Here is a 16,038-nt window from a genome sequence, read left to right on the forward strand (position 1 = left end):
AGTCCACTCTACTCCACCTGCCGATATTAACGGTGTCAGGACAATTTACCCAATTCCATTTTACCCAATGCCATTTTTCCCAATGCGAACTTAACCAATTTACCCTATTGTTAAAATTATCAGAACGACTATTTAGCCGACTATGTAATTAAATGGTCTGTGTAATTAAACTATCACAACAGTAGTTGTAAAAGGGGGTCTGTCACACAATTATAGACACATTCGACCATACCCATTGCGCCCAAAACCCTGATCCGATGGGGGCGGGGTTTTGTGCAAAATGGGTTTGGGCGAGTGTGTCTAAAAGTGTGCGACAGACCCCCTTTTTTCTCTAATCACAACCGAACACTGGATTAGCCGACTATATAATCAAATGCCCGTGGGACTTGATATGAAACTAACGAAGCCGAACATGGGATTAAATTGTCCACATAAACATTTTAACACATCCTTGTAATAGCGACTTCTAAATTGTAATCGCATAATTGAACGAAAAGATCAAAGAGCATTGGGTAAGTTTGTATTGGGTAAAATGGCAGGTTGGGTATAATGGCCTTGGGTAAAAGGGAATTGGGTAAATTGTCATATAACCGCACCTCTTAGTTCCCTAAGCACCAGCTGGCTGCTACCGAAGCCAACCGCTCGCCGGTCGTTTGAGAGCAATTCGCCCAATGTTAATCGGTAATATTTGTTTTCGGTATAAAGTTCTTGATACGTTTCTCATTTTACTGTTTGTTCTTTCTCTTTAGTATCATGCGTTTGACATTCGAGCCATCTTGAGCATCATTGTTTGATCTCGTTGACTCTTTGTTCAAAGTTTTTTTTATGGACGCAACAATTTAAACGGCTGTTTTATTTTCATGAGCACATGGTGTTTTCAAACAAAAACATTCTTAACAGAAATTTAACTAGCTGCACCGTTATTAATCGATTATATTACTGAACTCCGCTCAAGAATTTGTAGCTTACCCATACTTATTACGTGGCTACAGATCTTATTAGCTGTTTTCATAGCCGACTTCGAAAGCTTCCGAAACTAAGCAAAGCAGAATTTAAGATGTGACAAAATTAAACACTGTGAATATATTCTATTTTAGGCCAAGAATTTTCAGATTGAAGACTTGCAAATTTTTTCTTGATATTTTGGTTTGCCATATGTTGTTTGCGAAAAGTAGAAAGTTTTTCACTAGATTTCATTTTTTTGCATTCCATTAGTGTAGAGAAATTTTAATGAATTTGTTTTTTGTTTCATTTGTTCGTCTGCTTGATTTAATTAAAAAAAACTGGACAAACGTAAAACTCTGGCTTAATATATGGAGGTCTGGTTATAATGCTTGGAACGCTTCAAGTGCATCTAAAATGCTGCCAAGACAAAGTAATATAGACTTTTAGTTTTTTTCGTTTTTTCATTCTGACCCCATATTAAAGGTGGAAGAACTATAAGCTCAACTGGTTGTTTAAGTTGTGTCAATTTGAGTCAATCGATATATTCATCGTGAGTGGTACAATTACGCTATGATTTTTTGACTGACTTCTATCACGCTTCATGTCTTGATTTTTGCTTGATCTAAATTGCTCTCATTCAGATACAGTTGAGGCTGTTGACTACTAGAAATCAAATTAAAAATGCGCCAAAATGGGCTTCTTTTTTCATTTTAATTCTTAGAATTGGTCTATACTAAGCTCAAATACCGTCATTCTAAGCTCCTTACTGCCATTATACCCCTTCACTGGCGGAAGTTAGGCCACCAATAGAACCCCGGCCTGTCATTTGTTCCGATTTTTAATGGTTGGCCACATTGGCGTTGCATAGGGGGCACATATGAGAACATTTTGAACACAATATTTTCAGGGAATAGCTTTGGGTTTTATTGGCTGGGACACTTCTCGCACTGGCTTTTTTTTGGATTTTTGGTTTTTTTCCGTATCTGCTCTTTTTGTAGTGTTATTGTTTATTCTGAATGATTAAAGGTTTTTCTTGCTCTATATGGAGACGTAAATGAGCCAGCCTATTTAATGCTTCCTGCTGATAGCAAATGATTTTAGTCACTTATTTCTATTATCAATTTTGCCCTATTTTTGGTCAGCTTGATTTTTGTCTTCCAAGTAGTGACTTGTCCCATCCTCGACTTGTCTCTGACGTGAAACAAGCATTAATCTCTCTCTGTTGGTTTTATGTTTTAATTTTTGTTTTTTATTATTTTGACACTGTGTTTTTGTTACTGATCAGTATTTGTGATTTTTTTTGCTGTCCTTCACAGTATCTTTATTAACTGGTCCAATTGGTGCTCAAATGTGGTCTAGGTGAAAATTTTTCCAGTTAATGGTTTAATGGCTTCAACACTTTTTTTGTTGAATGGAATTTAGATGGAGTTTCCATTAACTTTAGTTAATGGAATTTTTCCAGTTAATGGTTTAATGGCCTCAACACTTTTTTTTCGAATTTTGTATCCGTTTTTGAGTTTTGTATGCATTTGTTGTTACTCTGTGATCTTATGAGTTAGTCGCACTAATTAGTCTTCCTTTTGAGCTGTCTTTGAATGCATCTAGTATTTTTTAGATGAAAGTTTTTGGTTATGAGGTTTCAAATTATATGGTTTCAAACATTGTTTTTGAAAATTACACCTGTTTTTTTTCGCCGACCTGTTACGTATTCTCATCAAGGAGGGGCTAATCTTTTTTACTGAGGACAATGGAGTTTTTTCTGATGCCATTTTGACTTGTTAATAATTTTTTAAATAAAAATATATTGAGTTTTGGCTGTAATAATTATTTTCGTTTTTTTTTTAATTTTGTTGGTTTTGTTTTCTTATGCGGCACTTTAATGCGGCATTATTTAATTCAGTTTTTCTAAACTCTTACACCGATTATTTCGAGCTGTAGGTAAATTTTTTGAAATTTTCCTCTCTTATTCATTTGGTAGACAATTAAGCCCAAAATGGGGATAATCGGGTCTTGACAATATGCGAACGCATATTGCCGATTCTCCTGGGTTTTTTCGCTCAAGTAACTTTTCACGCTGATGTGATTTTTGAGTTATCTAAATTACTATCATTTCGAACCTATCTCTGTTGCTATCATACTTATGATTGTAATTGCGATAGCAAAGCAGGTATAGAATGCCATCCGGAAAGTTGCGGATTCGAACCTCTCTGTTCGGTTTTTGCAACCATAAAAGCTACAATGCCTATAAATTGAATTACCTCGCCTGTCGTTCGAGAGCAATCCATATGACGTTAGTAGATTTATGTTCTTTCTTTTGTGTTACGCTATATGTTCCAGAAATTATCTGAAGTTGAAAATCTAAATAGGTATCGCTGAAATATAATTCATGTCTGAAATAGAATACCCGTTGTTTGTACCGACTTAATTACCAAAAATTTTCAATAGTCAATAAATTTGAATTTTTCACCTTTCAGATTTTTTTGTCGTTGACTTGACTTTTAGGTATCAATGATGATTTCTAATTTTTGTTAGTTTGAGGTTTTTTTAGAAACAACAGAACTATTCAAGAAATAAGATGAAATTATTGCTTGTTTCCCTATTCTGGTTCATTCTATATTTGCTTCCCATTTCAGTTCATTCAAAGTTCCCAATCCGGTGGACTGCTCCCGAGGCGATCCGGGATTCGACTAAGTTCTCCACAAAGAGTGATGTCTGGTCGTTTGGCATCCTCATGATCGAGATCGTCTCAATGGGTGTTAATCCATATCCAGGTACGTTAGCACTGAAGTTTGTTTAAAATTCTGTTCGGCTTGCACAATAGTTTAGTTGTCAAAAATCAATCATTTTAATGTTCGATTTTAACAGTAAAGGAACTTTCCTTTCCTCTTTCATCATCAAAATCTTCGTTTGTATTATGCTGTGTTTACAAACTACTTTTTCTGCTCTAATGAATATTTATATAGCCTTATGAAATGCGCCAAAATAAATTGTCCATTGAATTTTCACGTTTTAAGTGTGTGTATAAATCTTGGCTCAGTTCTGTTTAATATGGGCAGCTACTAAAAATGGTAACTAGTTTTATCTTATTTTTTGACAGACATGCACAATCACAAAGACGTGCAGAGGTTTGTGACACAAGGCCACGTGCACCCAATGCCAGACGAGTGCCCTGTTTCACTCTATGACGTCATCACATTAGTGAGATATCATAAGTATTTGTATGATGTATCGCTACAGCGTAGCGCCATCTATAGTCATACTCAGTGTGTTATTTACACAGATATAATAGAAACGTTACGTAAGTATATTATTAGTGGCAACTGTCGAATTAATTGTCCGGATCTTTAATGGCATCTTTAATCCAATGTCTCCGAGTTCTTTTTATTAATAGCCGCCCTCATCTTCTTAGCCGGCTATTATAGCGCTCCTATTTTTTTACTAGTCAAAGAATTTGAATTGTATTGGGGCGCTGTCTTTCTACGAACGACTCAAAAGGATTATTGGAGAAGTCCTTTTTACAATTCAAAGAATTTGAATTGTATTGGGGCGCTGTCCTTTTTTAAGATCTGTTCACACATATTCATGATTTTTGAAGTCAAATTGAAGTAGTGATTTTGGTCACGCCGAAACAGGAAGTGGAGGGAAAAACGATTGGTTTTGCGGTATGAAATTTTTTTTGCTCTAATTTTAAAGGAGAGTGAGAATACGGTGTTTGAACAAAAATTCGCTTTATCGGTAGTGGTTTTTTGTTCACATGCGGTAAGTGCTCTTTGATTTTTACTGTTTTTTCGATTTTTTGGATTGGATTTTTTTGTAAATGGCTTTTCCAATCCATTCATAGTCCGTTCTAGATCTAGTGTTCTGTTTAGTCAATGAAAATTCTTTGAATTGTACGTCAGGACTTGTCCTGCTATGTTTTTTTAAATCAATTTTATTGAAGTGAATTTTGAAGCGGGAAATGAAACACATGAAAAAAGTTGAGTGATTTTGGTGCTGAACAAAAGCGAAGAGGGTATTGAAAAGAGAGTTGTTTTTGTTCATATCGCTGTTTTCTAGACAGCGAGAAATGGAGGTGTGAAAAAAATTCCCGTAATTGAGCAAAATTTTTTGTTCACGTGCGGCATTTTGAAGCACGTCTTTTTTTAAGAGGTTTGGTCGTGATTTTGTTTAAAAATTAGGCTGGTTTTGGTAGTGGTTTGAAGGTTTCTGGAAATTTGTACGAAATTTATGCTAATTCGGAGGTTTTTCAAGTATTTCGCTGATTTTGGGCTTTTTTTGCAATTTTTTGACGATTGTTTTCTTTTACTGGCTCAAATGGGTATTGAAAAGACCCGTACTAATTGAGCAAGTTTTAGATAACAATTGGGTACAGTTTTGTGGATTTTGAATCGTTTTGAGAAAAAGGTCGAAAATCGGGACTATTTTTCTTAATTTTTTGCTGTTCTGTTTTTTAGACAATTTTCTTTGCCTATTATGACTTGCCGATTATTTTGCTATCATCTGGATACCCTATTGGCTGAAAGGTATTTTTATTTGGATTATGTCCTTGTAATATTAAAAAAATTATTAACTTTTTCCCAGTTTTTAGTGCAAGTTGTTTTTTCATAATTTGGCCTCAAGTATTTTCAAAAATTACATAAGTGGTTTAGTAAGTAATAGCTGCCTTGATGGAGTATCTTTGGCAGGGATAGTTATTTCGGGATCTTATTTTATCACAAAATTTGATCAGATTTTTAATCATAATTTAACAGATTTGATTTTTGTTTTCTTTTTTGTTTTATGGTTTTGATTCAAGATAATCATAATTTAGTGGAGGCACGTTTTGTCTGATGAGTAGTTGGATGGCGTTTAAATGATTTTCCATTTCGAGTCGTTTTCGGTATTCTTCCGGCTATGTTTTTTTTAAGATCTGTTCACACATTTTCGTGATTTTTGAAGTCAAATTGGAGTAGTGATTTTAGTCACGCCGAAACAGGAAAAGGAGCGAAAAAGCGAGTGGTTTTGCGGCGTGAAATTTTTTGCTCTAGTTTTAAAGTAGCATGAGAATACGGTGTTTGAACAAAAATTCCTTTTATTGGTAGTGGTTTTTTGTTCATATGTGGCAATTTCACTTTAATTTTTTATTGTTTTTTCTATTTTTTGGATCCGATTTTTTTTCAATGCTTTTATCAATCCATTCATAGTCCGTTTTTGTCTAGTTTTCTGTTTATTCGATGGGAATTCCTTGAATGGAACGTCAGGACTTGTCGTGCTATGTTTTGTCAGGACTTGTCCTGCTATGCTTTTTTACAAATCAAAGAATTTTAATTGTATTGGGGCGCTGTCTTTTTTTTAAGTTCTGTTCACACGTTTTCACAATTTTTGAAGTCAAATTGGAGTAGTGATTTTGGTCACGCCGAAACAGGAAGTGGAGGGAAAAACGATTGGTTTTGCGGTATGAAATTTTTTTTGCTCTAATTTTAAAGGAGAGTGAGAATACGGTGTTTGAACAAAAATTCGCTTTATCGGTAGTGGTTTTTTGTTCACATGCGGTAAGTGCTCTTTGATTTTTACTGTTTTTTCGATTTTTTGGATTGGATTTTTTTGTAAATGGCTTTTCCAATCCATTCATAGTCCGTTCTAGATCTAGTGTTCTGTTTAGTCAATGAAAATTCTTTGAATTGTACGTCAGGACTTGTCCTGCTATGTTTTTTTAAATCAATTTTATTGAAGTGAATTTTGAAGCGGGAAATGAAACACATGAAAAAAGTTGAGTGATTTTGGTGCTGAACAAAAGCGAAGAGGGTATTGAAAAGAGAGTTGTTTTTGTTCATATCGCTGTTTTCTAGACAGCGAGAAATGGAGGTGTGAAAAAAATTCCCGTAATTGAGCAAAATTTTTTGTTCACGTGCGGCATTTTGAAGCACGTCTTTTTTTAAGAGGTTTGGTCGTGATTTTGTTTGAAAATTAGGCTGGTTTTGGTAGTGGTTTGAAGGTTTCTGGAAATTTGTACGAAATTTATGCTAATTCGGAGGTTTTTCAAGTATTTCGCTGATTTTGGGCTTTTTTTGCAATTTTTTGACGATTGTTTTCTTTTACTGGCTCAAATGGGTATTGAAAAGACCCGTACTAATTGAGCAAGTTTTAGATAACAATTGGGTACAGTTTTGTGGATTTTGAATCGTTTTGAGAAAAAGGTCGAAAATCGGGACTATTTTTCTTAATTTTTTGCTGTTCTGTTTTTTAGACAATTTTCTTTGCCTATTATGACTTGCCGATTATTTTGCTATCATCTGGATACCCTATTGGCTGAAAGGTATTTTTATTTGGATTATGTCCTTGTAATATTAAAAAAATTATTAACTTTTTCCCAGTTTTTAGTGCAAGTTGTTTTTTCATAATTTGGCCTCAAGTATTTTCAAAAATTACATAAGTGGTTTAGTAAGTAATAGCTGCCTTGATGGAGTATCTTTGGCAGGGATAGTTATTTCGGGATCTTATTTTATCACAAAATTTGATCAGATTTTTAATCATAATTTAACAGATTTGATTTTTGTTTTCTTTTTTGTTTTATGGTTTTGATTCAAGATAATCATAATTTAGTGGAGGCACGTTTTGTCTGATGAGTAGTTGGATGGCGTTTAAATGATTTTCCATTTCGAGTCGTTTTCGGTATTCTTCCGGCTATGTTTTTTTAAGATCTGTTCACACATTTTCGTGATTTTTGAAGTCAAATTGGAGTAGTGATTTTAGTCACGCCGAAACAGGAAAAGGAGCGAAAAAGCGAGTGGTTTTGCGGCGTGAAGTTTTTTGCTCTAGTTTTAAAGTAGCATGAGAATACGGTGTTTGAACAAAAATTCCTTTTATTGGTAGTGGTTTTTTGTTCATATGTGGCAATTTCACTTTAATTTTTTATTGTTTTTTCTATTTTTTGGATCCGATTTTTTTTCAATGCTTTTATCAATCCATTCATAGTCCGTTTTTGTCTAGTTTTCTGTTTATTCGATGGGAATTCCTTGAATGGAACGTCAGGACTTGTCGTGCTATGTTTTGTCAGGACTTGTCCTGCTATGCTTTTTTACAAATCAAAGAATTTTAATTGTATTGGGGCGCTGTCTTTTTTTTAAGTTCTGTTCACACGTTTTCATAATTTTTGAAGTCAAATTGGAGTAGTGATTTTAGTCACGCCAAAACATGAAGTGGAGCGAAAAAGCGAGTGGTTTTGCGGCGTGAAATTTCGTTGCTCTAATATTAAAGTAGAGTGAGAATACGGTGTTTGAACAAAAATTGCTTTATCGGTAGTGGTTTTTGTTCACATGCGGCAATTTCACTTTAACTTTTACTGTTTTTTTTTCAATTTTTTGGATCGGTTTTTTCCCTAAGTGGTTTTTTCAATCCGTTCATAGTCCGTTCTATGTCTAGTTTTCTGTTTAGTCAAATAAAATTCTTTGAATTGTACGTCAGGACTTGTCCTGCTATGTTTTTTTTTACAAATCAAAGAATTTTAATTGTTTTGGGGCGCTTTCTTAAGTTCTGTTCACACATTTTCATAATTTTTGAAGTCAAATTGGAGTAGTGATTTTAACCACGCCAAAACATGAAGTGGAGCGAAAAAGCGAGTGGTTTTGCGGCGTGAGATTTCGTTGCTCTAATATTAAAGTAGAGTGAGAATACGGTGTTTGAACAAAAATTGCTTTATCGGTAGTGGTTTTTGTTCACATGCGGCAATTTTACTTTAAGTTTTTCTGTTTTTTTTTTCAATTTTTTGGATCGGTTCTTTTTCCTCAGTGGTTTTTTCAATCCGTTCATAGTCCGTTCTATGTCTAGTTTTCTGTTTAGTCAATTAAAATTCTTTGAATTGTACGTCAGGACTTGTCCTGCCATGTTTTTTTACTTCGTCGAACAAAAAATTGTATCGCTTTACCTCATTTTGCCGCTTTTTCATTATTTTGCGTGAAATCTTTTTGACTTCTCTAGGCTAGTTTCTCTCTTTTCTCATTCTGCTAAAAGTGATTTTGAACATGAGTTGCTCTGTTCATTTTGAATTTCTTTGCTGAGCAACTCATGTTCAAAATCACTTTTAATCAAAATGAACAGAGTCAGTATAAAAAATTGAAGTCAGAAATAGAAACGGGACGAACCCATAAAGCCCAATTTTAGATGCCCGCTATTTGAACGTCGTTCCTATAAGGCTTAGTTACCATCTCTAATGCTTATTGGTATTGAAAGTAGCTGTAGCCTCTCTCTAAGAAACAGAAGTATGTTCAACTACGAAATGCCATCAAAATAAATCGACCTTAAAAAATGTTTTGTACAGAAGTCTTTTTTTTTCAATATCTTCTATTCTTTCAATCCCAATCATGCTTATTGGGATCAACGGTGGCTATTTTCCGGTCATCTGCCGGGTATGTTTTCATTTAAGCGAATGTTGGTGATTGATTTGCTTAAACGTTAAACTCATATAGCACAAAAGAAGTTGGTTTATTATTTAAGGGAAACCTATTGGACGAACTATAATAGTCTCTTGAAATAAAGTTGATAGTCGCGTTGAGTTGAGAGATATGATGCTCTTTTATGTGACATAGTTGTTTGACGGATTTTTCTTTTCGATGTAATAGAGGGTTTAAAATTGGGTTTTCAAGATTTTAGTCTGATGAATCTAGTTGCGCGCTCTATAGTGAACTTCGCTGCAAAATTTTCACCATTAAATGCATCAAAATTAGCTTCCGTATGTAAAATTGAGGCTCGGTAATGTGCGTTTGCGCATAGTTTTCTGACCCCGCTGCTCCACAGTTTTCAAACAAAAAAGTTTTCAATAGCCGCCGTCAGCGTCTCAACGGCTAATGTTTAGGCACTCTCCTTTTTTACGACTCGAAGAGGAGTAATGGTGACGTTTTTTTTAAAAATTGCTGACTTCTCTGTTAACAGGATATAATGTCAAATGCTGCCCGTGAAAAAAGTGTTAAGCTCAATCTGCTGGAACAGATTTTTGAAATTGAGTTTTTTTTCATATAATCTTTTGAGAGAGCGAGTCTTTATACATTTTTGCTAAGCTGTAGATTTTTTCTCGAGATTTTTTTTCACGTGCGGCCTTTTTAAAGCCGTTTTCAATAGCCGTCTCAGCTTTTCAGTCGGCTATTATGAGCTCCTATTTTTTTTTTACTTTGTCGAACTAAAATTTTTTGCTTTACCTTAGTTCACAGCTTGTTAAACATTTTGCGTGAAATATTTGGCTTCTTTAGGCTAGTTTCACTCTTCGCTCATTCTGCTCAAAGTGCGTTTAAAAAGCAGTTGCTCAGCAAAGCAATTCAAAATGAACAGAGTCCGTATCAAAAACGAAACCAGAATTGTGAACGGGATATACTCATAAGGCCTAGTTTTAGATGCCCCTTGCTCGAACTTTGTTCTTATCGGTCTTAGTTACCATCTCTAATGCTTATTGGTTTTTATACTAGCTCTTGTATCGTCTCACTATGAATCAGGAGTACGTTCAACTACAAAATGACATCAAAATAGTTTGCACTTTAAATTTGTTTGCCTACGAAAATCGTTTTTTTAAAGTATTTTTTCTGTTCTTTTTTTAATTATTCAATCAATTCTTCGGATTGTAATTCATGACTAGTCTTGCAATGGTTTTTTACTTTGTGGAATTAAGATTTGTTTCGCTTTATCTCTTTTTTCGCCTTTTCGACATTTTGTATGAAATCTTTCTCTAGGCTAGTTTTATTGCTCGCTCATTTTTCTCGAAGTTCGTTTAAACAGCAGTTGTTCAGGAAAGCAACTTTAAGTGAACAGAATCAGTATCAAAAGGAATTCGAAAATAGAAATGTGATGAACCCATAAAGCCCAATTATCGATGCTCGCTACTTGAGCCTTGTTCCTATAAGTCTTAGTTAGCATCTCTAATGCTTTTTTGGTTTCAATAGTAGCTAACCCCTTTATCCTCTAATCCTCTCAGTAAGAATCAGGAGTGTGTCTAACAACGAAATAAAAGCAAAAAAGTTCCCTTTTTTTAAGCATATATTCTTAATCAATCAGTTTCTTTTATGTTATCCCGTACTTTCAATCCCAAGCGGGTTTATGGGAATCAATGGCGGCTATTTTTCGGCAATCTGCTGGGTATGTTTTTATTTGCTCGGTCATTTCATTTTTAATCAAAATTTTTCTAGAGGATGAAAAAACGTCCAGATTATTTAAGGGCATCCAGACATGTGTGATATCGTTGCTCCATTCTGGTATAATTGTATCTTTTTAATTGCTCTCAAACGAAGTTTGTAGCAATTATATTAGTCCTGTCGGTCTTAAGCAATTTTTTGCTTCACCGATTTTTCGTCTCGACCGATTTCCGACCCATTTGGCTTTTCGTCCTAAGAAACGGGATAAACAGGTAACTCCCAGCTCTTAGAGCCTTTCAGCTCGCTAGTCTCCAAGTATGCGATTCACAGAAACTGTTTTGGAGACTTATACTTATGGTGTGAAGGGCGGTTCTTAGAGGTTAACCCCCCCCCCCCCATATCAGCCGCCCTATCACTTCACCCCCTTCCCCCATCTCAACTCCTGCGCATAGTTCAGGCCGTACGGGCCCCGTGCAGCCAAAAACCGCCTCTCACGCCGATCTCATGCGATAACAGTTTTTGGATAGTTATATGGCTATATTATATTAGCCATTTGGAGTGCCGAGAAGAAAAGTGGCTCAAAATCAATCTGCAGCTATGCTTTAATTTGCGAATGCTAAAGAGTAATTGGTTTTTCAAGCTGACATGTCTCACTAGAACTTTACAAGGTCAATTTCAACAGATACTCCTAAGGAAATTCTCACAAACTCTTCAATAATTTTCCTGGTTTGTCAAAACAATAAGAAATGCGGTAATTAAAACTGCCCGACTTATGTGAAACGTAAAGTTGATTCACTTTTGCGCGGTAATTTTGCATTTTTTGTGAAGGCACATCATATAACGGTGCACAACGTTTTCTAATTTTGTTAGATATGTAATAATAATAGTTGAATTAATCTTGAGTGAAATGCACATATTGAGAATAAGGTAGGACGGCATCAACGTTGTGCTCATGAAGGAACAAGCGGAAAGCCTCTAAGGCGTGTGATGTTGCCCTATATAGTCAATAAAATAATTTAACAAAACGTACTTCAAAAAATAATCACATAAAGCGTCAAGCAAAATTTTATAAGTTGAAGGTTATTCATTTAGCGGGGACTTCAACCATTTACTTCAACAAATTCATTTAGGAAACTGACCCTTTAGGAAACTGTTTATTTTTCAGAGTATCATGTTCTAAAGTGTCAAATGCTGTTTTAGGTCAAGTAAAATTAGCAGCGGGACTTTTTTGAACTCCTTAAGAAAACAGCCGCATTAATGGTATTCAATATAACTCGAAAACAGAATTGTTTATTTTTGAGCAACTTGAGACACTCAGTCTTAAAAATAGTCAAGTAATCTCACTTAAACCACGCCTTCAATTATCTGTGATTGGCAATAAGTTGTAAACGATATGGGTCAGTAATTACCATGGTTGTTGTTATCGCCATTTTTAAAAGAGAAGGAACACTCTTGTAACTTTAAATGTTAGCTATCTTACTGACGTATATTTTGTGAGAAGGAAAACTTCAGTTTACTGTGACTGAGTAGTGGCATGGAGTTCATTTTTGATGCAGAGCACCTTCAAAAGTTCATTTCATCGTGAGATTATTCAGGAGTAATTTTACAGGTTCAATATTGCAAAGTTTGGCGATTTATTTGATTATTAGAATTGTAGTTTTTTCCTCTTTTCAACGTGGAGTAATCCAAAGTCCTTTCAATAACATAGCAAAATTGAAGACAGCGGATATGGACAGGTTGCTCTGGCCTTGCCTGTTTTAGTTTTTAAGAGAGTGTATGAGCGCAGTTTTCCAGAACTAAGCACATTGGAATATGCACTAGCCTTTGGTCATTTCAGTGCTCATCAACTCAATTTGTGTTTCATACGTTGCCTTGAGTTCTTTGTAATTATTCTAATAGGGTAAAAAATGGATTAGTTTCTACTTCAGTCGAGTAAAATTTTTAATGCAAAGATAAGATTTTTTGGCACGCTAAAAGTTCCCTTTTAAACTTCATACAAGCAGATTTTTCTTGCAAGCTCTGAATTATGAGTTCTGTAAATGTTACGGAGCTTCTAGTTTTAAGAGCTGTTGCTCATAGCGAGAAAATTATTTTGTTATGGCTGCCCTGAGCTACGAAATTGGTTATTTTTAAGAGATATCCTTTTTTAAAAATGTATTGCTTCACTTTTTGACGTTTAATTGCTGTTAAACGAAATGTGTCCTAATAGTATTAGTCCTGCGGCCTTTTTGGTGCAATTTTTCTCTTGCTAGATTTTTCGTAGGACACTCCGTCCGCTCACGTTTTTCTTTTAGCAAGTCTTCCACATTTTGCTTCTGACTTAGGTTACTAACTGTTTCAATTGAATGGAGTTTTGGATTGGGAAACGTAGTGAATATATGGCAAGTACTAAAGAGCAAACTGTTCAAAGAAAACTTAAACTGTTCTAGTGTTGGAGACTGGAACCAGAGAAGCGACCAAACTTCGAGGGTCTCAAGCACACTCTCGAAGACTCCTTGCTTGATAAAGATGGGCAGTACAACGAATGATTTCATTCCATGGATTATCGTGGTGCTTCACATATCAACAGATGGATTGGGAGACGTTTGAAAAAACGCGGCCATGCATATTTATTTTTGATAGAACTTCTAAATAGATGCAGCTTTACATGTCTTTTGTACTGTGTAAATTAGACTACTAAATTGGCTATTTTCTCTTGTATTTCTGCTATTGCACTATAAAGATTTACTTTCAAAATTATCAGATCATAAAATTCTGGTTTGATTAAGTAATTTCGTTTATCGGCAACAAATTGAAACTTTTGTGGACAAGTTTTTGTACAACAGATTTCTATCTGCACAACAGAATCTGGTTTAAAGACAATATCTGAACGCAGTTGGTTTAGTAAAAGCTGATAAAAGTTATTCATTGAAATTATAAAAAGAAACTTTCTGCAAGCCAAGTAAAGGTATGAATTAATCTTCAACGTACAACGACCTGTCTCAACCAAAGTAGAAAAGAAGTACATAGCACAAAGTTTTACTGTTTACTGGCTCTGTTTTAAAGAGAAAAAACTGCATAACATTCAACTAAGCTGAAAACCATTACGTTTGTATTTAATCGAATTGTGGTCATTTAAGTTAACATAGCTACCCAAATTCTTAAGCTTCGGGAAAGTTATGATGGTGAAGTAGCAGTTATCAATCTCCCGCAAATTCAAAAACCTGGATTGTGATTTTGTGAGCTATTTGAAATTCAATTGGAACTGTGGCGATATTGAGGAACAAGTCCAGATTCAGCGAAAAGCTAAGGTTGGTTTTTCCACAACTTGCGTTTTGTGTAGTTGTTTCAACAAAAAAAATTGTTCGATTCCGAAATTGACGAGAAACAGCAAATCAGCTTAAGAACCTCTAGAGCACAGCTGGATTGAGATCAACTAGCAATATCCGTAGAAAACAGCTGACCTTAATGAATTTGAAAGTTAATTTTTTGTAAGGAATTTTTTTGTTTCTACCAAATGCGTGGAATATACCAAAAAGTTCACCTGTTAAATCCTGATGACAGCTGCGTCCAGATTAACCTCCTGCCTGAAGAAAGGTTTTAATACCTTTGAAACCGAGATTTTGTGACATCTCATACTTACGGTAAACGCGATCTCTTGAATACCAAATCATTAAAAATCAATGTTTCAGAGATATTAACACATAAGACATGACCTAGACATCAGAACGGTCTTGTCTGTGACGCGTGCATACTAGACCAATTCGCTGCCAAGTTGCCCTTGCCAGGGAATTTTCAGGTCGTTGAATCTAATTTGGAAAGCGAATAATTCGTTACAGAAAATCAATTTAAAATAATTGTGAAATACACATATCAATTATATCAATATTAATTGCATTTATGATAGGCTTCATGATAGGTTATAAAAAGTTTAAAATTGCTTGAAGAATTGTGCCCTGATTTTTTTTTCACAGTTTGAAGTTTATTAAAATTATTGCTAACTGGATTAGAAATGAAGATGTCCCAAGATTTTATAGCTCTTGCAAAAATGCAGTTCTTAAGATAATGTGATTTGTATTTGACGTCGAAATGGTGGTGATTTTTTCGTGTTTTTTGCTACTTCAGTGCTGACACCATTAATTGCGAAGCGATAGCGGCTATTATTGGGGACATCGTGGTTTTTCACAATTCAGAGAATTTGAATTGTATTGGGGCGCTGTGTTTTTTTTTAGATGTGTGCACACATTTTTTCAATGACTTTGATCTTTCAAAACGGGATAAACAGGTAAAACCCAGCGGGCATTAATTTTCATTAGAGGCCCAAAGTGGGCTTTAGTAGCCCTTCAAATGCTTGGAGTGGTGCAGCTGCTGGGATGACCTTAATTCAAGGTTAAAAGGTCATTTTTAGGAGTTTTGGGGCTCAATGGCGCAATTTTTCATGTTTTTTTTTTGTAATTATTTTTGACTTTTTGTTTGATTAGTGTTAGGTTGGAGCTTTTAAACGTTTATGAAGGCCTTTTGCGAGACAAAATTACTTGTTATGAACATTTTATGAGCTATATGTTTTGGTACTACAAACACACGCAAAATGATACTAATTTTTGCTATTTTTTTCAAGTTTTTTTTGAAAATTTTTGCAAGTTTTTGTGTTTTTCCTGCTCTAGGGGCCAGGTAATCTCCTTTAGGGTATTGAACAGTAGGGTGTTGTTAATAGGTAGTGTTGATAATAGGGCATTGAATAGTTTCCGGTAACAATGGATTGGTTTTCAACATTTTAATGTCTCGAATTTCTGCAAAATTTTTGATAAAATCAACTCTTTAAGGTTTTCTTGAATTTTTTTTGTCAATTTTTGATTTTTTTCCATTCTCAAGAACCAGAAACCCTATTCCAAGGTCTAAAAATGTCACTGCATTTTTGTTAGTTTCAATGGATTTGTTTTTCAAAAATTTAACCCTTCGACTTTCAGAATTTTTTTGGTAAAATTTGCAATTTTTTTGCAGTTTTTTTAAAACATTTGTC

General features: G+C 34.7%; 1 protein-coding gene across 1 annotated transcript; it reads left to right on the forward strand.

Moving 5' to 3' along the window:
- The first annotated feature begins 3,520 nt into the window (after nucleotides 1-3,520).
- LOC142354920 (proto-oncogene tyrosine-protein kinase LCK-like) lies at nucleotides 3,521-13,841 on the forward strand. The gene is made up of 3 exons (XM_075407250.1): nucleotides 3,521-3,716; nucleotides 4,043-4,143; nucleotides 13,469-13,841. Exons 1-3 carry the CDS (start codon nucleotides 3,521-3,523, stop codon nucleotides 13,565-13,567), a joined length of 396 nt encoding a protein of 131 aa, XP_075263365.1. The 3' UTR covers nucleotides 13,568-13,841.
- The last annotated feature ends 2,197 nt before the right edge of the window (nucleotides 13,842-16,038 follow it).

Source organism: Convolutriloba macropyga, unplaced genomic scaffold (genome assembly GCF_964194025.1).
Source record: "Convolutriloba macropyga unplaced genomic scaffold, txConMacr16.3 SCAFFOLD_997, whole genome shotgun sequence".
Taxonomy (NCBI): domain Eukaryota; kingdom Metazoa; phylum Xenacoelomorpha; order Acoela; family Convolutidae; genus Convolutriloba; species Convolutriloba macropyga.

Coding starts and splice junctions, on each gene's coding strand:
- LOC142354920 (XM_075407250.1), top strand. CDS start 3,521: ATGAAATTATTGCTTGTTTCCCTATTCTGGTTCATTCTATATTTGCTT. Junction 3,717..4,042: donor GGGTGTTAATCCATATCCAG/GTACGTTAGCAC, acceptor ATTTTTTGACAG/ACATGCACAATCACAAAGAC. Junction 4,144..13,468: donor TCTATGACGTCATCACATTA/GTGAGATATCAT, acceptor AAACTGTTCTAG/TGTTGGAGACTGGAACCAGA.